Source organism: Lepidochelys olivacea, assembly GCF_965140295.1.
Source record: "Lepidochelys olivacea isolate rLepOli2 genome assembly, chromosome: 7".
Lineage (NCBI taxonomy): Eukaryota > Metazoa > Chordata > Testudines > Cheloniidae > Lepidochelys > Lepidochelys olivacea.
Window position 1 is genome coordinate 81,469,427 of NC_140417.1, and position 22,031 is coordinate 81,491,457.

Below are 22,031 nucleotides of genomic sequence, written 5' to 3' on the forward strand. Positions count from 1 at the left end.
GTCTAAGGATACTACCAATTGCGCAACAAGAACTGCCCTTACATAAATTTGCAGATACACACTAACCCAACATAAGGTGTGCTCCAGACCAGCGAGGGGTTGTCACTGGCTGCCCTGTAACCCTGACTGCTCCTGTAGCTCTCTAGCTTGTATGCTGGCTGGAAGCGCAGAGAGAGAAAGAAAGAGAGAGAGAGTGTGAGCGCGCGCGCGAGAGAGAAGCGGCTCTGGCTCAGCAATCCTGATTCCAACAGCCTGCGTGTTATACCACTGCCACACTCTGGCCTCCACCAGCCTTGTTTACACCTGGCAAGATGACCCCAACATCCCTCATCTGGAATTTTTCCAAAACCATGTTCTCTGCAGTGTCCAGCCCTCTCCTGGACCCTTCAGAGAGAGATTAAGGTTCATTTGTTCTTTTAAAGATATAATACGCGGCAGCTTGCCACATTGACTAGAGTTAACATTCACCTTAAATCAAACATAGCACTGGGTTGGTTTAGATTAAAAGTAAAACAAGACTACTGACAAAAGGAGATAGGATTTGAAGTGAGTTCTAGACTAGCTGATAGAGTTAGAAATGGTTACAAGCAAATAAAGTGAAAAACGCTTTCTAGAGACTAAGACTTAACAAAACTATAGTATTGGTTCAAGGTAAGATTCTCAACACTCTACCTTCCAGCAAGATAGCTGACCAACCCCTCCAGTCAGGATCTCCCATAAAGGCCAAAGTGCTCAGTTCCTTTGTCTTCTAAAAGATAACTTGGGGTTCTTCTCCCCCTCCCTTTTTTTTTAGTAGTCCAGTAAACCTTTGAAATGGATTCCTTTGAACATTACCCCCAAAGTAAAATTCATTCAAGCTGTAAAGAAGGCAACCTGGAGTCTGTTGGTGAAGGAAGTTCCCTGCTCGTTTCTTCCCCCACCACTCACAGTGTTTACTAAAATGCAAACTGAGCTGTTTCCTGCAACCTTCTCCCCCTGCTGTGATGCTGAGTGATTATCTCCTCCCCTGGTTGGCTTGATGGTCCTGTTTTACCTTCTATGTAATTTGTATTCCCATTGTCTCTTGATGTACCTTGGAAATATCTTCCAGGTGGCAGAACCACTTTGTCTGGGGTGGGGTAACTTTAGCCCTGCCTAGCAGACACACTTTGATAACATAATTTCCTATATGTTTGTAATTTTGAATGTTTCCTCCATACATACACCATGCAACAATATTAATGATCAGTATGTTATTAACTTTCTATTGTTATCTTACATGACACCTTCCGATATAGGTTATGACATTCGTGAGTTGTGACATACTGAATTGGTCATGCCAGTTGACACTTATTACCAGAATCAGTCAGCCCGTTGCCCTCTTGCATTGGGATGCTGTTTGGGTCACAACGTGTGGGAGTATGCTTCCCAGTGTGGGCAGACAGACATGCATACCTCTACCTGAATTAATGCACTAAAAATAGGAGTCTGGCTGCAGCAAGACAGGCAGCAGCTCAGGGTGGCCACTCGAATGACACCCACCCAACCCCTTGGGTATATACTTGGGTGGCTGGCCTAAGCTGCTGCCTGTGTTGCTTTGAACACACTGTTGTTTTTAGTGCCCTAGCTCGAGCAGAGCTGGCACACATCTGCCTACTTGTGCTGATGAGCACATTCCCAACTGCTGTGTACACATACATCAGTTTACAGCTGATTTAGGGTAAGTGGGACCACACAGGCATTTGCACCAGTTTTTAAACAAATTTAGTCAAACCAGTTCAATGTCTGTGTTTATGCCAGGCCTAGTTTGATATTTCCCATCTTCAGACACTAGGTCCACCTGCCTAATTTCACTCCATCCCTACTCTGGCCTACGCAAACCTGCAGCACCTAAAGTGAACTCCAGAAAGACTCCTTCCATTGAACACAGTGCAGTCTAGCCAGCTCAGGCCACTGTCTCCTGTCCCAGGAAATGCCCAGTGAATTTAGAGCAATTAGCCAAAATCCCCTGCTGCTGAGGCACATATAAAAGTGTGGAGGAGGTTCAGGGCTTGAAATGTTCCATTGAAGACCATGACTGACGGGCCTGTTTGGGAATCATACAGGAATATCACTTTGGGATGCACTGTGGCCTAGACCCAAGCCTAACCCTATAATGCATCCTTCCCCAAGACATCTCTAACTAATGTCATTTGGTGCTGCTTCCATGTTGCCTGCCTTGAAGGGGGAATTGTTTGCATCCAGAACTCTACTTCTAGTACAAGACTCCCCCTCCTTCTCATACCTAGAGACACACACTAGGCACTATGCAACGTATTACCAATCTGCACTGAATTTAACTTCCTAAAGGTTATGGAGTTCAACTTTCAACATTAATCTGATCAGAGACAACTGAATGTGTTGTCTGTGACAAAGTGACAGCCAATGTTTGGTCTTAATATTTTGGCTGTTCCAATACTCAAGTGAAAATATTCAGAAATTAGATGCTTTCTTGCTCAACAGTACTTATGTGTAATCCCCTGTAATTATCTTACATGTAACTAGAACTGCAGATAACTTGCTGTATCTATTTTTTAAACTTAGTGTTCAAAGCCTAGATGAAGCAATTGTGTTCAACCAAGCAGCTGGTACTGTAAGATATTCTTTTACACTTTGTCCTGCCAGAAAAAAATATGTCCATTTATAAGTAGTAGCCAGAAATCAGTACCCTAGCCTCCTGAATCAGCCATTCAGTGGAGCAGTACATTTAACACTGTTATATTTCACAATAACTAGCTAGAAAACTAAAGGAATTTTTCCACTAGTGAAAGTGGAACTACATATTTGAAACCAGGTACTACATTTTCATGGTCAAAACTGAATTACAATACTTGAATGGATATGTGACTAAAATAATAAATCTTATAATGTTTGAAAGCACATTTATCCTAAAGCGCATAAAATATATATTGACTTGAATTAACTAACTATCTTCGTGGGTAGAAGTAAGTTCAAAGACAAGCAAATATGCAAGGGTGAATAAAGAATTTGAACATCCTCTCTACAACTCTGCAGTTCTAAACCACTATTTTGCAGAAGACAACTCAATATGCTTTTAAAAAAGCTATCACTTACGTGATCCCTATTCTGGAAGGTAATAGACTTGAAAAGGAAATAATCGTGCTCCGTAATGCCACAAAGAAATCATATGTACCTTGGCAAGAATAAGTGAATTTTGGTCAGACATGAAACAAGGCTATGCTGCTCTAACTCTAAGTTAATGGTCTGCCCCAGGAAGAGGTATAGATAATGAACACTGACTTTGTGCTTTTCATAATAAGAAGTTTTTTGGGGGGGACAAGTGTAGCATTAAAAGAAAAGTGAGAAAAAAAACCTAGAAATGCATCTACCAAAAAACAAAAACAAAAAAACCTGCTGTAACTAGTGACATTCTGAATAGATAGGCACTGGAAGGTGAAATTTTCATTCTCTGTGAGTTCCACAAATGTCTGCTTAAATCCATTAGTCAGAGATCTTGTGAAAGTTAAAAATTGGGAGTCCTAATTTTCAGAAATGAACAAGTGCATACACATTTGCATATTTAATTTTCACAAGCAAAAACAGGTGCAAAAAAGTCTACTTTTTAAATATCAGGCTGAGTTTCAGTGGATACTGTATATTGTATGAACTAGGGCTGTCAATTAATCGCAGTTAACTCACAAAAATTAATGATTAATCGCACTTATAACAATAGAATACTAATTGAAATTTATTAAATATTTTGGATGTTTTCCTACATTTTCAATATTGATTTCAATTATAACAGAATACAAAGTGCACAGTCCTCACTTTATATTATTTTTTATTACAAATATATGTACTGTAATAATGATAAACAAAAGAAGTAGTATTTTTCAATTCACCTCATACAAGTACTAAAGTACAATCTCTTTATTGTGAAAGTGCAACTTACAAATGCAGATTTTTTTTTTACATAACTGCACTCAAAAACGAAACAGTGTAAAACTTTAGAGCTTACAAGTCCACTCAGTCCTACTTCTTATTCTGCCAGTCGCTAAGACAAACAAGTTTGTTTACGTTGATAAGAGATACTGCTGCCTGCTTCTTATTTACATCACCTGAAAGTGAGAACAGGCGTTCGCATGGCACTTTTGTAGCTGGCGTTGCAAGGTATGCCAGATATGCTAAACATTTGTATGCCCCTTCATGCTTCAGCCACCATTCCAGAGGACATCCTTCCATGCCAATGATGCTTGTTTAAAAAAAAAAAAAAAAAGAAGTGTCAATTAAATTTGTGACTGTACTTCTTTGGGGGGGGGGGGGACAGACTGTATGTCTCCTGCTCTGTTCTACCCACATTCTACGTATATTTCATGTTATAGCAGTCTCGGATGATGACCCAGCACATGTTCATTTTAAGAACACTTCCACAGCAGATTTGACAAAACGCAAAGAATGTACTGATGTGAGATTTCTAAAAATAGCTACAGCATTCAACCCAAGGTTTAAGACTCTGAAGTGCCGTCCAAAATCTGAGAAGGATGAGGTGTGGAGCATGCTTTTAGAAGTCTTAAAAGAGCAACACTCTGATGCAGAAGCTACAGAACACAAACCACCAAAAAAGAAAAATCAACCTTCTGCTGGTGGCATCTGACTCAGATGATGAAAATGAACATGTGTCAGTCTGCACTGCTTTGGATTGTTATTGAACAGAACCCATCATCAGCATGGAAGAATGTCCTCTGGAATGGTGGTTGAAGCATGAAGGGACATTTGAATCTTTCGCATATCTGGCATGTAAATACCTTGCAACGCCGGCTACAGAAGTGCAACGTGAACACCTGTTCTCACTTTCAGGTGACACTGTAACCAAGAAGCAGGCAGTATTATCTCCTGCAAATTGTAACCAACCTTGTTTGTCTTCATCTGTAAGTTCAACTTTCATGATAAAGAGATTGCACTACAGTACTTGTATGAGATGAATTGAAAAATAATTTGTGTGTTTTACAGTGCAAATATCTGTAATAAAAATATAAAGTAAGCACTGTACACTTTGCATTCTGTGTAGTAATTGAAATTAATATATTTGAAAATGCAGTAAACATCCACAAATATTTAAAATAAATGCTATTCTATTGTTTAACAGTGCGATTAATGGCACGATTAATTTTTTTAATCGCTTAACAGCCCTAGTATGAACCAATCAGCTAATGACCAGGCACTTTACAATCATCACTAACAAAGGTGGCAAGACTCAGTTCAGGACAACTGAAAAAATGACGAGAACATGAATGGCCTATTGAAATCAATGGGACTACTCATACACATGACATTATGCAGATCCATAAAAGTCTGCAGGATTAGGGCCATAATTAACATTGTAAAATGCTCTCATTCATCAAGATCAAGTGACAAACTGGATTTTCACATTTTGATTTCCAGAATACTCTCAAGGAACATCAGTAAAACAATTATGTATTTTGGAGACTTGTCATACATTTCATTATTTTCTTTTAAACCTATTTCAATTAAAGAGTAGCAGAGAACAATAATCCTAGGGCTATCAGGATACAGCTATGTTTTTATAATAAATATCAAGTAAAAAATTCAGAATTTTATTTAAAAAAAAAAAAGAAGTTTTACATAGCTAAGGCAATAGACAGTGGAACTTGGAAAAGTGTCAAAGGCACCGTGGAGATATATTTTAAAATGTGGTTCCTTCTTAAAAATATTCTGTAAAAAACCTTTTGAATTATGTAATAGTAATACTGCAGAACAACTTTACTTACCTTTTGAGAGTGCAAGTGAGTGATAGTAGCCACAGGCAACTTGCATTATTTGGATATCTGATAAGCTTTTGATATTTCTATGGGATTAAAATGGAGAAGGAATTAGACCACCAGATCTTGGCACTACGAAAGAGTACAACATCTGAAGGAGGAATAATACAGAAATGCAAGTTAAACCTTTCCACAAAAGAAGAGCTAAACCTACTTTAAATATTATAAAACATCTTTTAATTTAATTTGTAAATTACAAAATATTAATCCAAAACTCTGGATAGCTGGAACCCAAAGAAGTTTGTTACTGAATTTTATTAATAAATCAGCAATTTCTCTACAGAATTAGGACTTTTGTTTGGTGTTTTCTTGTTTCAGGGTCACTAGGATGTCATCCACCTGAAGATCTAACATTGAACGGGAGATGCAAAAGGAGACTAGCCTCCTAGATCTAACAAAAGCTTTAAAATGAGTTATTCTTCACCATGGTAATGCAACTTTTTGGCCAAATAATTCCAATGGGTTTACAAGGATCAGATTGATTTTCCTTATGCCACATACATTTGAATGTGAGGGTTAAATTCTCACTCCATTGCAGTCAATGGGAGTTTTGAAACTGCACTCAGTGGGGCCAAAATTTCACGCTAGGAATATAACAAGTTTACGTGAGCTGTTTGACTTGACAAGCTTACTCAAAAGCCTGTAAGTGTATATAAAGATGCATGAAATCAGTCATTGCATTTTGTTTTAAACTAATGCTGTGACTGTGACGTTGGCAGACCAGGTGTCAGCCCATGCCAAGACCTCTATGCCTCAACTGAGCACAGACCAGCATATAGTTGGAAACCAGTCTGGCTCACCTGTGTGTTAGTATTGTTACCATATACGTTAAGTTGATAAGAATGTGTTCAGACTTGATGAAAGGTTTGTACGACGCTGCTTGTAGTAATCTCAGTTAGAACATCTGCACCTCCTGTTATAAGTTTATAGTAAGGGTTTGCATTGTAATCCTCTGTAATTATATGAGCCCTGGTCTACACTACAAACTTATGTCATTATAACTACGTTGCTCAGGGGTGTGGAAAATCCATACTCCTGAGCAACATAGTTATACACCAACCTAATTCTCAGTGCAGACAGAGCTATGTTGACAGGAGGACTTCTCCAGTTGACATAACTACTACCAGAGGTGGAGTATCTACTCCAACAGGAAACGCTCTCCCATTGGCATAGGCAGCATCTTCACTAAACGCTATATTGGCCCCTGGAGTGCTGTAAGTGTAAACAAGCCCTCAGTCACCAAACACAAAAGGAGCCTTACTTAATGTAAAATGCTGGCTTCCTACAGAAAGTGTTACTTCCTACCCACCAAGGAGGCCCACTGAAACCAAACGAGCCACTGTGAAACGTCAAAGAACAATTACTTGTTTAATTGCATTCCTCCCCTCACCCATGAAGAGAGCCATGTTCGTGAACTCATCCCATGAGCTTCAACTCTGGGGCAAAAGGAATAAAAATACCCCACAAGAAGAAACGGTCTCTCTCTGCTGCTTGGACTTTGAGTGGGCAAGATTTCTGAGCATACATCAGAGATCCCCAGCTGCTTAGGCTGGGTTGGCCCTAAAGGACATATAGAGATTGCATATACAGCAGCTTCTGTCACCTTTTGAAACCTAAGGCTAACTCATTAGTATGTGTATGTTTATCTTCTTTAACCATGTAAATAACTAAATTTGTTTTTCTTAGTTAATAAATCTTCAGTTCATTTATAATAGGACTGGCTACCAGCGTTGTCTTTGTTGTAAGTTCTGAAGTGGAATTAACGTGGGATACTTGGCTGGTGAAATCTAAGTACAGAATTTACAGCCAGCTTGGGGTTTGTGCCCTGCTTCTTAACAGTCTGTCCTGAAGTTGGTACTCACACGCTTGAGCCACGCTAGACAGCTTAACAGTGATGATTAAGAATCCAATCCAGCAAATACATACACGTGTTTAGCTTTACCACCATGATTTCAACATTCCATTGATTTAAATAAAACTACTCATGGTAGTAAAGTTGAAGCATGTGCTGGAATGGAACATAAGGTGGTATACCAAAAATATTGTTTAAGTTAATAAGGACTGTTAAACATCTACCAAGTGTGCCTATTAGCAAGAACCCACTGAGTGACGGGGCAGAAGGTAATAAAAATTATTATCATGTTCCACAGCTGTAAAGTAACCTTCTATACTTCACAGAATTACTTGACAAATATTTTAATTATGGAATGGTTTGAGCAGTTTCACTTACACATGTCTTTCAATGTAACAAGTTTACTTTAAAAAAAAAATACACAAATTTTACTTTGATCACTTTTTTATTTACCTGGGTATTCGGATACATTCCTCTGTTCCAGGCAAGCCTAGCTGTCCATCATTAGCAAGGCCCCAAGCATACACTTGGCCCTTGTCATTTAATGCTAGTGTGTGGGCTTCTCCACATGAAACAGACACAATATTTTGGGCATCCAGGGCACCAACATGTTCTAAAAAAAGTGAGAGAGGAAAGAAATTATGTTCTAATATATTACAGTTAAACAAAAAATTTCCATTCCTGCCATTGTATACTAAGATATTAAATGAAATATCATGGAAAATTAGACCAAAACCATGCCAAAATACCTTTAGAAATGACATAATCCCAACAAGAGCAAGTTAAATCTCACCCCATTATTATCCCATATAAGAAGTGACCAGGATTAAAATATTGGTACAATACGAGGGCACTCTATCAACTGTAATACACAGAAAATGCAGGATAACAGTAATGGTTCTCTTCTAATCTCATTCATGAAAATGACTACACAGACTCAATTAACATTAAGGTGATTATTACTGAATGATTAAATGTATAACCATTCTAGAAGAGGAAAACATTCCACTATGCACTATTTATCATCATCATTAAGTCGTCCTTCATTGCGGATGGTGGCCTTATTGTGCCTTGCTATTGGACTCCACATGGGTGGTCTTCTGCATGCATGCACAGAAGAATCAGGGCCTAAAAGCTAAATTTGATGCACAGATACACACAGCAGACCTCTGAAAGACATGTAGTGAATTAAGGACATAAGACTCCATTGTTAACCTCTTGTTTGTCAGTACTCTGTGTGTGCATATCTTCAGCTATGTTTGCCTGTACTCAATGTGTGCTCTTGTGCTGGTCAAATAAGCTACATCCCCATGCACTCAATAGCAAAACTTGAGAAACTGGGCAGTTGAGCAAAATTATAAACATATATATTTATCTGAAGATGTGGTTTTCATAAACTGGGAATTAGTTATAGACTGAGAAAGAATGTACTGGGACATAAGCTAATGCAACAGCTGAATAGGAGACGACTGCTGAATGGTTTCAGGGCCAAACTCTGGGAGGTGATGGGACAGAGAACCTATTAGAATCAAAGCTATGTTTTCAAAGGTCATTTATTATACGTTAAATTTTTTTAAATTTTATTTTGAAATTTCAATTATAATAGTTGATTGGGTTCAAGCATTAATAATCCAAAAGCTGCAGCACTGTACTACTGGCACGAGAACCATAAAGTGAAATTGAGTTGTCCTTTAATTTTCAAAGCAAAATGAAGAACAAAAAAAGTAAAACAGCACAAACCAGTAAGACTAAATGATATTTTTAAAAACTGTTCATGCTTTAATAATTTATGGTAGTATTAGTAGTAGTACAGGTAAGGCACATGTTTTATGACAGATCTCTCAACATCCCTTAAAAGGAGAAGACTCAAGGAAAACCGTAATAGTCAGAAAAGGAATCCAAGGTAGTAAAAACTGCTTTTGACAGCATTTGTGGTATTAAAAAACAACTATTTTCCTCCTCTTTAACTTCTTGTGTTCAGAAACCTCCAGAAATTTTTATTTCAACTTCAACAATGTTATGGGGGAATATCAGAGTCCTGTCATTAACACCAAAATTTTCATAAGTCTCCATGAATCATGTGCCCATTTTCAGACAGTTTATGTTCAATTTTCTAAAGTGTTGAGTTAAATAAAAGCTATGAATCCTCAGCACCTCTGAAAAATCAGGTGCAAGATGTCAAATTAGGCACCCCAATATTGAAGCACACAAAATTATTGAACACCTGAAGTGTAGTTTTCTAACATGTTATGTTTTTCTTAAAGCCCCAGATCCTGTAGTCCTTTGACTCTCAACTTTCATTTTTTTTACAACATACTTTCTATGCCCCATGGCTATTGGGAAAAGTCTGAGAACATGACTTGAGTATAAAGATTCAGAAGCCAGAAGGCTAATAAAAACAAACACACCCAACAACTTTGGCTTAAAAATTTATTTTTAAGCCAAACATAATTTCTGAACACGAGGTTGGCAACTGAGTGACTGCAGCAGTTACAGAATTCTTATAGATAAGTTAACAGTTGGCAAGCATACAGAAGTACACAGAAGCCCTTTAGTGAAAGCAAACAGGAAATCCACTCTTTTGCCCTCCCCTCACACACATGGCAATCTACAGAACATAAAAATAACTTGAACGGTAAGTGTAGCTCTACTCTAAGCATTCCCTGTACCGCCAAATAAGAGGCAGACCAATATGTCACGTATCTGGTCATTTTATAAATAAGTCAAATGGGGGGGGGGGGGGAAGAAGATAAAAAGAAAATAGGAGCTCAGGAAGAAAAATGTTGCCACACAGAAATAGCTTGTAAATTTCATGCTCACGCTTGCTCCTAATTTAAAAGTTCAGTTTGGTGAGAAGATTAAACCCACTAGTAATCACAAAAAAAGACAGTCAATAAAGGGAAGGCTTTTATTCTGATAACTCCAGACAAATCCAGGAGCTTGCAGCTCTAAATGCTAAAGCGTTGCAGAAATGAACGAACAATTTGCAGCCATTATGCTGTCAAACTCTCCTGCTGGTCTCGTGTCCCAGCTTCACTACCACTGAAGGCAAAATGAACTAGTTATTTGGGTGTAAGTAATTATTTCTGAGAAAGAGTCCTCTGATCTTCCCGAAGCTCACAGCAGCACCCATCCCCACATAAGGAAAGATTATGGTACAAAAAGACAGAACTGAAGAATATCAATTAATCTATTTAAAGCCCTCCTAAATCCTTGAAGGATGAATCACTTTTGGAGATCATGCAACTACTACACAGCTATGTCTTACACCATGAACCACTTGAGCAGGAGACGCTGCTACCCACACTACATGGCTTTTCCTTTACATAGCACACAGCTGGGAACCACTGAGATAGCAATAAATGCTAGTATTCAGGACCTGTAAGTATTTCTATTATAAATACTAACAACAAGAGGAGATTATAACTTGGCTTTAAGGCTTCAGACCACATAAAATTTCAGACCAACTTCTTTTAATACTTCAAAACACAAACAACTTGATACACTCTTCATACTCTTAGAAATTTGGTACATTTAAGTTATTTAAAAAATTAGGAACAGCTTGCTTTCAAACCCTCTCTCAGCTCCAACAGGTGCTTGTTAAACAGAGCCTCACAAATTCACTTTTCTTCATAGGAGGAAAATGTCATGCAGCAGCCCCTAAGATAGATACATTTGGGTGTCTAAAGCAATCCACTACAGCTCTTAAAAACAGAATTTTTGCACCAGTGCATTGTCTTTTAAGTTTGGTTTATTTTCAAATTAAATTGACAAAGATACGGAAAGTTCAGTGAATAACTACTGTGCACACAAGTCATAGTTAAAGCATGAACACTATATTTTACAAGAATCTATATGTATATACCTCATAATAGAATGTACGTCATATAATCTAGTTATACAACCTCTCATTTACAAACTATTGTCAGTGATCTATGGATTGATAAAAATATAAGAATGGCCATACTGGGTCAGACCAATGATCCATCTAGCCCAGTACCCTGTCTTCCAACAGTGGCCAATGGCAGGTGCTTCAGAGGGAATGAACAGAACAGGTAATCATCCAGTGATCCATCCATTCCCAACTTCTGGCAAATAGAGGCTAGGAACACTTCAGAGCATGGTTTTTCACCTCTGACTAATAGCCATTGATGGACCTATCCTCCATGAACTTAGTTCTTTTTTGAACCCTGTTATAGTCTTGGCCTTCACATCCTCTGGCAAAGAATTCCACAGTTTGACAGTGTGTTGTTTTTGTTTTAAACCTGCTGCCTATCAATTTCACTTGCTGACCCCTAGTTTGTGTGTTATGAGGAGGAGTAAATAACACTTCCTTATTTATTTTTTTTCCACATGATTTTAATAGACCTCTATCATATCCCCCTTAAGTCGTCTTTTTTCCAAGCTGAAAAGTCCCAGTCTTATTCATTGCTCCTCATATGGAAGCTGTTCCATACCCCTTAACAATTTTTGTTGCCCTTTTCTGAACTTTTTCCAATATATCTTTTTTGAGATGAGATGACCAGATCTGTATGCAGTATTCAAGATGTAAGCATACCATGGATTTATTTAGAGGCAATGATATTTTCTGTCTTATTATCTATCCCTTTCCTGATGATTCCCAGCATTCTGTTAGCATTTTTGACTGCCACTGCACACTGAGTGGATGTTTTCACAAGAACTATCAACAACGACTCCAAGATCTCTTTCTTGAGTGGTAACAGCTAATTTAGAGTCCATCATTTTATATGTATAGTTGGGTTTATATTTTCCAATGTGCATTACTTTGCATTGATCAACATTGAATTTCATCTGCCATATTGTTGCCCAGTCATCCAGTTTTGAGAGATTGCTTTGTAACGCTTTTGCCCTCTGCTTTGGGCTTAACTATCTTGAGTAGTTTTGTATCATCTGAAAATTTTGCCACCACACTGTTTACCCCCTTTCTCCAGATCATTTATGAATATGTTGAACAGTACTGGTCCCAGTACAGACTCCTGGGGGACACAACTATTTATCTCTCTCCATTCTGAGCACTAACAATTTATTCCTACCCTTTGTTTCCTATCTTTTAGCCAGTTACTGATCCATGAGAGGACCTTCCCTCTTATCCCATGATAACATAATAGGGTTTAAATAAAGGCATGAACATCCTCAGATGAAACAGTGATGGGTGTCACAGAAAGTCACACAAAACACACGAATATTTTAAAACAGCATAGGGGTTCCAACAAGCCACATTTTTTAAAATTCTACAATTTAAAAGTCGGTCATGGTATAGAAACTTCCTTTTGTATTAATTCTAATCATATTAAAAGACAATTGTCACATTTTGCTGTTTGCGTACAAAGGTAATAAAGGCCCCAGCTCAGTTAATTATTTTTCCAAGGTAACAAAAATGTCTATTGGAAGCATGCTATTTACAGTTGTAGTCTTCAAAATGGTCTTCAAATTGTGTCATTTACTGGACAAGATAAACATATTCAGATCTTAATAGCTATTTAAATTTACAAAAGTCAGATCCTGCTAACTTAATTAACATGCACGTTCACGCCAGCAAATGCTTGCTCACAATTAGAGAGGCATGTGTTAAAATTACAATGAAGCTTAAGTTAATCAGTTTAATATCAACTTACCAATTTTTTTTTAAATAAAAAAATTAGCTTTTTAAAACGAAGTAAATATCAACCATCTAGAATGCAACTTAGGAAGCAGCCCTTTAGAACTAAGTTCTAAATAAAGACGCTAACCAATAAATGGACCTAATCTATTTGAAAATCAAATAACCATTTGAGAAAGTTTTTTTTAATCTCTCGTTGTTACAAGTAACTTCCAAAATTACTATAACTTGACAGAGATTGGAACAAAATACTTTTTTCTATCCAGTTTGTTTACCTATTGCATTTGACAGCTTTTTATGCTTAGTCAATTTTACTGTATGGCAATAGAATGAAGACATCACTTACATGTACTACTCTGGAGAGAGCTCACGTGTTTACTCCTCCACAATCCCTGCAAGAGGGTGTTTGCCAGTAACAGAAGCAGCAAAGCTGGTATGAAAATGCAGAAATAATAAGCAGGGGAGGAGGAAGGAGTGAGCCTGAATTTGTTTGGCATTGTGACTTTTTAGGCTTACCTAGAAGACCCTTCCTAACATCAGTATGGAAGCTGAAAGCTCCAAAAAAAAAAAAAAAAAAAAAAATAGAGAGGACACACTATTCAGAGTACGCTTTCAGAAATTTTATTTTTTCTGATTATTTTAAACGAAAACAAGAGAGTGTTGCTTTAAACAAACTACCTTCCCATCACAATGATTAGTTAGAAAATAAAAAGCTATTTGTCTCCTAAATAATTGCGTGTTTACAGACTGTCAGACAAACTATCATTTTTGCCACAGACCCAGTAACCCAGCTGCTCACAGTGGAGGTGGGGGGGGGTGTGTGAAAATCATGTAGAGATGTTCCTTAACTTGTGGGAGGCAGATTCCCTTTCCCCTCCCCCCATCTTGATATCCACTGTGAGAAGCTGGGTTACTGAGACTGTGGCAAAAATGATGGTTTGTCCAACAATCCGTTAACATGCAATTATTTAGGAGGCAAATAGCTTTTATTACATGCATGTCAATGAAATGACTGAAGGATTCATACAGTTGCAGATACAGTGGTTCCACACTGGGGCACAGATAGCTGTGCTGGGTCCCACGATCATGCCTGCCTCAAGGAAGACCACATTGGTTCTGCTGTACTCTATGATTTCTTCAGCTATCAAAGAGAGGAGCGATTTAACTCTTACTGACTCATCTCAGAATTCAATGGCCTGTCCAGGCTGTTTCCCACTTGAAGGCTTATCATTTAGGACACCTTTCGAACTTACATGAAAGAAGATCTAATTAAACATTACACCAATCTTCAGATGTTGCTCTGTGTTTGCTGTTTGAACTATACTGAAGAACAGCACTACCACCACCTTTGCCTCCAACAATTGAAACTGTGATGTGTTGTTGGGTTTCTTTGAGTGTGGGGAAGTAGTGTGGGAAGTGTTGCATGTTATGTATATTTGGACCTTAACCTAATGCAATTTAAAAAAAAAAAAAAAAAGAATGAAGCCCAACCAATGGAAGTACAGTGAATTACACTAAAATTAATTCCTGAAAGGATTCAGATCAAACATTTTTCACTTTCAAACATATAACTAAGGTTCTTCTATGGACACCATCAACATACTTTGAGAATTTGCCAATGGTGCTTAGGCACTCTACAGTATAAAATAATTTAAGTTGAGAACAGCAACAAATTAGAAACATAAAATAGGAAACTATTCAAACGAGGGGATTTTAGGTATTCAGGACTATTCGTGGAGGAAGACACTGAAAATTATTATGGTTTGTCATGTAACTGGCAAATTATAATGCTACGATGAGAGCCCTGTGCAGATACACAGTTTATATCCACAGATACAAGCATAGCTACAGGGCTCTAGTGACAACGAGCCAGACCAGCAGGGCCATGGTCAGCGACTGGGGCAGAAACTACAGTGGCGAAAGCAGCAGCATGTTGGGCCATTCATCAAAGGAGCCAGTGCCCAGCCCAGGCAGCTCCTCCAGTGTGGCTTTCCACCCTCAGCCCTGCCCACTGGAACTGCCCAGCTGCAGTTCCTGGCTTGGTCGCTGGCCGTGGCCATGCTGGTCTCCCTCATTGCTGCTAGAGCCCTGCAACTCTGCGGCTATAAATTGTGTATCCATGCAGGCTGTAGCCATGATCCACTGATCTGCGAGATAATTATTTAGTGTATACGCAATTATCTATATATTAAATTAAATTAATTTTTATAATGGTATAGTTCCACAAGGTAATCTCGCTAATATGTTATCTGGGTAAATATACTGTAAATGAATACTTAAATAACTGAAGAACTATAAACCAGCGATTACATGTGGTGTGAAACTGTAAAAAGCAGGGTTCTACAGGGTCAGTCTTGAATCTAATATTTAGTGTGCCCTGCCTAGAGGAAAGAGTATAGCTTGCACGTACCAACAATATCAGCAAACACAAAGGAGGAACGGCAAGCATTGTGAAACAGAATTAAAAACTACAAGATACAGAGTTGTTAGAGAAACAGAAGTCAACAGAAAATGGTTTAGTTATAATAAATTAAAGGTTTTTCATTTAGAGAATGTTACAGAAAGATCTAAGCATGACAGACAACTGGAACTTAGCCAGGCAAAATGATGCATCTAAAAAACAACAAAAATCAAGCACTAAAGGTTACACTGGGATGTACAAACTAAGGTCTTTAACCTAAAAATTGTTCTCTCAGAGGGGACCCCCACGTTCACATGCAGACTCTCTGACGGGGACAGAGGTCCACCTATATAGAGCAATTTGTAGGATTGAGGCCTAGAGTTCTGTGGCCTGAAATGTGCAGGAGTCAGACTAGATGATCATGATGGTCCCTTCTGGCCTTAAAGGCTATGAGTCTATCACATGGCAACATGACACAGGTAATTATATATTTTAAAATAATCTATTGAAATTATAACATATTTACTAGATTTGTACAATCTAGAGAAGAAAGGCTATGAACTGACATGATAACTGTATGTACCTATATACAACCAATAAAGTCACTTCAGGTACAATAATAGCCTGAAATTAAAAAAAGAAAAATTAAGCTAAGTGGTAAGATGTCATTTTTATAAAATGCTATCAATTAGGCTGGGTTGGGTAATTGTATAGCTTCATAGGATTTAATATGCTTACTACTTTCTACACAATGAAACAGAAGTACAAAAATCAAAACCATAAAAAGAAAATCTTTAAAGTCCCAATTCTGCAAATACGCATGTGCTTGGGACTACTCACACTCAGAAAGATAGGCACATGTAAAAATATTTACAGATCTGAGGCCTAAATGTGGTAACTAAAGTTAAAAACCAACACCCACACAAAATCCACTCTTCATTACTTTTAACTTACCTGGTCTCTTTCTGGATTTTTCATGCCCTAATTGTCCTAGATCATTACATCCACATGTATACACAGTCCCATCATCCAGGACAAAAACAGTGTGTCTGAGTCCACATCCTACATCTCGGACCTTTTTATTTAGGAAAAAGTCACTTTTTCTGGGTTCTAATACAATCTCTTCATCAATTCCACCCAATCCAAGCTGTCCAAAGGATGCATTTCCCCAGCACAACATGGTTCCAGTTGTCTTGATGAGTAAGATCTTGCAACTTCACTGTTCAAAATGTTCCTTCTGTGACAGTGTTCAGGGGAAAAAAAAATAAAGTACTGTTATAAAGAATACTTAAAGAAACACCATACATTCAAAAATATGTAAACAAATATTTGTTTTTTCTGTAGTAAAATCTTTGATAACTGAAACACTTTTAAGAGTCCAACATACTTGTCACTATTCAAGCTCTATGTTAACTTTCTGCATTACTCTCAACTTGGAGACAGATAATTTCACTATCATTTTCACTTTTACTATCAGGATCCAAGCGTTGCAGTATTTAGATTTCAGTCACCACACCGGAACATTTATTGGTTTAAAGATAACTATTTCCTTTGGTATTTTCTTGAAAATTTATAAAGGTTTCTAACATTTTTCTAGTCTTCAGTTTTATAAAAGACTCTTTTGGGCTACATTTAAATTGCCAATGCACTTTAAAAACTTAAAAGATGTTCTATCAACTTGTATAACTGATAATACAAACTGATATGCCAATAATTATAATATTTACCAAGTACAAGTCTCTTGACACTTGACATTTTAATCAGACCCTAGACCATGATTCATAGATTCATAGATATTTAGGTCAGAAGGGACCATTATGATCATCTAGTCTGACCTCCTGCACAATGCAGGCCACAGAATTTCACCCACCACTCCTAAAAAAGACCTCACACCTATATCTCTGCTATTGAAGTCCTCAAATTGTAGTTTGAAGACCTCAAGGAGCAGAGAATCCTCCAGCAAGTGACCCGTGCCCCATGCTACAGAGGAAGGCGAAAAACCTCCAGGGCCTTCCAATCTGCCCTGGAGGAAAATTCCTTCCCGACCCCAAATATGGCGATCAGCTAAACCCTGAGCATATGGGCAAGATTCATCAGCCAGATACTACAGAAAATTCTTTCCCGGGTAACTTGGATCTTACCCCATCTAAAAACCCATCACAGGCCATTGGGCCTATTTACCATGAATATTTAATTACCAAAACCATGTTATCCCATCATACCATCTCCTCCATAAACTTATCGAGTTTAATCTTAAAGCAAGATAGATCTTTTGCCCCCACTACTTCCCTCGGAAGGCTATTCCAAAACTTCACTCCTCTGATGGTTAGAAACCTTCGTCTTATCCTGCACTCTGATCCAGGTAGATGGACTGCTCCATTCCAGTGCACTTTTCTGCGGCTTCACACAACACAACTGTCCATGGAGGCAAATCACAATGTGAACTGGGGCCCAAGGAGGGCAACCACTTCTTTGAATTCACCTTGTTAAGTTACATCCATGGACACAAACTCATCCATCCCTGCTCCCTGATGCCTGGATCCCATTTTTAAGTTTGTACTGACAGACTACAGCTAGATTTTGAGAAGACACAATGGAACATTTCTCTTCTTTTTGGTTTCTAATTTTGTGTGAAGTACTTGTGATTTAAAAACAAAAAAAAAACACCAAAAAAACAAAGAACTGATTTCACAGGAAGAGGAATTTCCCCATATTTTCAAAACAGAACCTAAAAATATTCTTGATGAAAAATTACTGCAATTGTTCATTAATTAACACTAATCAAAATAGCATGACTGAAGAAGGGAATATTCAATATAAATGTATCATAAATATAGTACATTTAAACAATACTACATCCTGAAAGATCCTCATGTGCTTTACAAACTATATAAATACAACATCACACACAGACTTACTGTCGCCAACTACCACATTGAGGGCTGCATAATAGTGAAAGGAGCGAAATTATGGGCAAGGATAACAGAGCAAACCATTTCTTTTACCAAAAGTCAGCGTGTAAAAGACAGTACATCGACTTTCATGGTCTCACTGTAAACAGCCCAAATGCAGTAACCTTTGTGGAACTCAATTCATCTGTCTCAGAAGGTTAAAGCATAACCAGATAGAGATAAAATAACGAGGAGTCCTCGTGGCACCTTAGAGACTAAAATTTATTTGGGCATAAACTTTCGTGGGCTAGAACCCACTTCATCAGATGCATGGAGTGGAAAATACAGGAGCAGGTATAAATACACGAAAAGATGGGAGTTGCCTTACCGAGTGTGAGGTCAGTCTAATGAGACAATTCAATTAACAGCATTTATTCTTTTGCTTAGAGACTGTCTGGTTTGGACAGTGTATATGGCAGAGGGTTATGCAAAAGAATAAATGGACACAAATCTGACTTCAGGAATTATAACATTCAAAAACCAGTAGGAGAATACTTCAATCTCCCTGGTCACTCAATAACAGACCTAAAAGTGGCAATTCTTCAACAAAAAACTTCAAAAACAGACTCCAACATGAAAATGCAGAACTGGAATTAATTTGCAAACTGGACACCATCAAATTAGGCCTGAAAAAAGACTGGGAGTGGTTGGGCTATTACAAAACCTAAACTTAATTTCCCCTATACTAGTTTCCCCCTAATGTTACTCACACCTTCTTGTCAACTGTTTAAAATGGGCCACTCTCATTACCACTACAAAAGTTATTTTTTCTCCCATGGTATTCTGCTGTTAATTGAATTGTGTCATTAGACTGACCTCACACTTGGTAAGGCAACTCCCATCTTTTCATGTATTTATTCCTGCTCCTGTATTTTCCACTCCATGCATCTGATGAAGTAGGTTCTAGCCCATGAAAGCTTATGCCCAAATAAATTTGTTAGTCTCTAAGGTGCCACAAGGACCCCTTATTGTTTTTGCTGATACAGACAAACAGCTACCATTCTGAAACCTATCAGATAGAGATAGGTTACCCTATGGGAAAAGTAATTATTATCCTACCACATTCAGAAGAGGACGGTCAAAATGATGTTGGCTTGACTTGGGACATAGTTATAGCTCCATCACAGATCCACATACATGACTGCCATACAAGTTTCAACCTGTAACACAGAAGAATAGAAGAGATCTACAATTGTAGTGATCCAAGGTTTCCACAATCAAGTACTCTTCACAGCTGATGGGAAAGGGGGGGAAAAAATCCATAAATTAACTTTTTAGCAGAACAGACTACAGAACAATCAAATCTAAAAACATTAATTTAATGGAAAAAGGAATTCTAATATTTTCACTTAACTAGAAATTTAATTTAAACCCTAACTTCATTATTCTGCAGGAAAATATTTAAGAACTTTGGAGATTTTCAGTACCGAACAGTAGTGTTCTGCACTTCTGTTATGGTTCCAGCCAAGGATCTGAAAGACATTTTATTTTCTAGCAAGTAATCATGAATCTCCCTGCATTTTATTTTCAAGTCTGAGTCACTATTTATTGAGACGCCCACTAAAAACAGTGTGATACTGACAAGGAACAAATGGGAGAGATGAGGGAAACAACCTCCTACTTTTTTAGAACAAGAAACAATGAGGGGGCCAAAGGAAGGGGCTGGAAAGTTCCAGTATGCTTTAGTGATTTAGGTTTACTTGCTGTACACACAGTGAAAAGCTCTGAAAAACTATGGCATAAACCTAGCAGTTTCAAAGGCTACAGTATAGACTATAATTCTCCATTATTATTATTATTATTGTTGGCAACGTTCTGCATTCAAGGAAACACTGCCAAATTCTGAATCCCATTTTCAAACATCCCATGCAGAATAAATAATATTTAACATTTATCGTATACAATACCTTTCAGCCTGAAAGATCCCAGGCTGCTTTACACTCAACGGATCAATGAAATGCACCTTTGCTGTAGATAAAACTCGGTGCACGCAAATTTTGGCCCGCTGATACCAACTCCTACTTGCCAAACAGCACCCCGGGGTCTTATAATGCTCGAACAGAGAAGTCTGGATCTTTCGGGTCTGTTCAAAACCACCCCCCCATACAAACTGCGCCGCACCTCACGCCCCCACTCGCAGCACAAGGGAAGGAGCGGAACGCCAGCCACCGCCGGGGAGCGGGCCGCGGGCAGGGAAGCCGCGCTGGAGCATGGTCCCGCAAGCAGACAGGGGCAAGGGTTTAGAGCAATTTGGGGCGGCGAGTGAAGCTGGCTGGGCCCCGCCCACGGGCCGTACCGGGCCAGGCGCCGGCCGCGCAGAGCTCAGAAGGGGCGGGTGGCCGTCCCGCTCTGTGCGTGCCGCAGGGCAGGGCGCCGGCCCCACTGCGCTGTAACTACCGCCCCTGGGGCACCGCAGGGCTCGGCCCCTGCCCCTCCCGCCGGGGCCGGCACTGGGCCCACACGCCAGCCCGGCGCCCGACCCTCACAGAGCGGAGCCCGGTCCCAACCGCCAGGCCGGCCCGGCCCCGCCCCGCCGCGCCCCCTCGCCCCGGCGGCAGCGCCAGGCCCCGGCTAACGAGCCTCACGCCCCGGTGGAACTCACCGAAGGGCCGGGGAGAGCCCCGAGAGAGGGGATCCTGCTCCGGCCAGGCAGCGAGGAGGGAGCACCAGGAAGAAGTGACAGGCCTCTAGCACCGCGGGTCCGGCTAGGCTTCCGCACTGCGCAGGCGCCGCGCCCCGCGTGTGCGGGCGGGATCTGCTCCTGCTTCCCGCCCCCAGTCAGCGGGGCGAGCACGGAGAGACTCTGCTCAGACCGGCCTCGCCGCTTCCACTCGGGGCAAGGACTCCCTCTCCCTCTCCCTCTCCCCCTCAGCTTCCGGTGCCAGGCCCAGCCCCGCACAGAAAGAGCGACCCCGGAGCGGAGTTTGCAGCGTTGGCCTTTTGAATAAATAGCTGCTGGTACAGTGAGCAAACTGTATCCGGAAATCATCGAGCCGCTGCCCCGGAGGGAGCCCCCCAGCACCTCAGGGACTGCCTCTTCCGCGAGCCCCCGATACTCACTTGCACTGGGCGCTGTCAGTATCCGGCTGTCAAACGATTTTACCTTCCAACAACGGTTTGTTCATCAAAAAGAAAAGGAGGACTTGTGGCACCTTAGAGACTAACCAATTTATTTGAGCATAAGCTTTCGTGAGCTACAGCTCACTTCATCGGATGCATACTGTGGAAAATATGGAAGATGTTTTTATACACACAAACCATGAAAAAATGGGTGTTAATCACTACAAGTGCTGGAAATGGCCCACCTTGATTATCATACACATTGTAAGGAGAGTGATCACTTTACATAAGCTATTACCAGCAGGAGAGTGGGGTGGGGGGAGAGAAA

At 39.5% G+C, this 22,031-nt stretch overlaps 1 protein-coding gene across 4 annotated transcripts in view; it reads right to left on the reverse strand.

Moving 5' to 3' along the window:
• The window catches only part of HERC4 (HECT and RLD domain containing E3 ubiquitin protein ligase 4), a 74,481-nt gene extending 52,852 nt beyond the window's left edge, over nt 1–21,629 (reverse strand). Inside the window, exons 1-5 of one of the 4 annotated variants that reach the window (XM_084635235.1) lie at nt 21,246–21,629; nt 19,703–19,803; nt 16,647–16,929; nt 8,125–8,284; nt 5,769–5,845 (exon numbers count right to left, since the gene is read on the reverse strand). In XM_084635235.1, coding sequence (XP_084491361.1) covers nt 5,769–5,845; nt 8,125–8,284; nt 16,647–16,872 — 463 coding nt within the window. In that variant the 5' untranslated portion in view covers nt 16,873–16,929; nt 19,703–19,803; nt 21,246–21,629. Of the gene's footprint in view, nt 1–4,097; nt 4,232–5,768; nt 5,846–8,124; nt 8,285–16,646; nt 16,930–19,702; nt 19,804–20,550; nt 20,730–21,245 lie in introns of those variants that run through there. The other 3 variants (XM_084635237.1, XM_084635236.1, XM_084635238.1) reach the window with 3 other exon arrangements.
• Nucleotides 21,630–22,031: the final 402 nt, after the last annotated feature.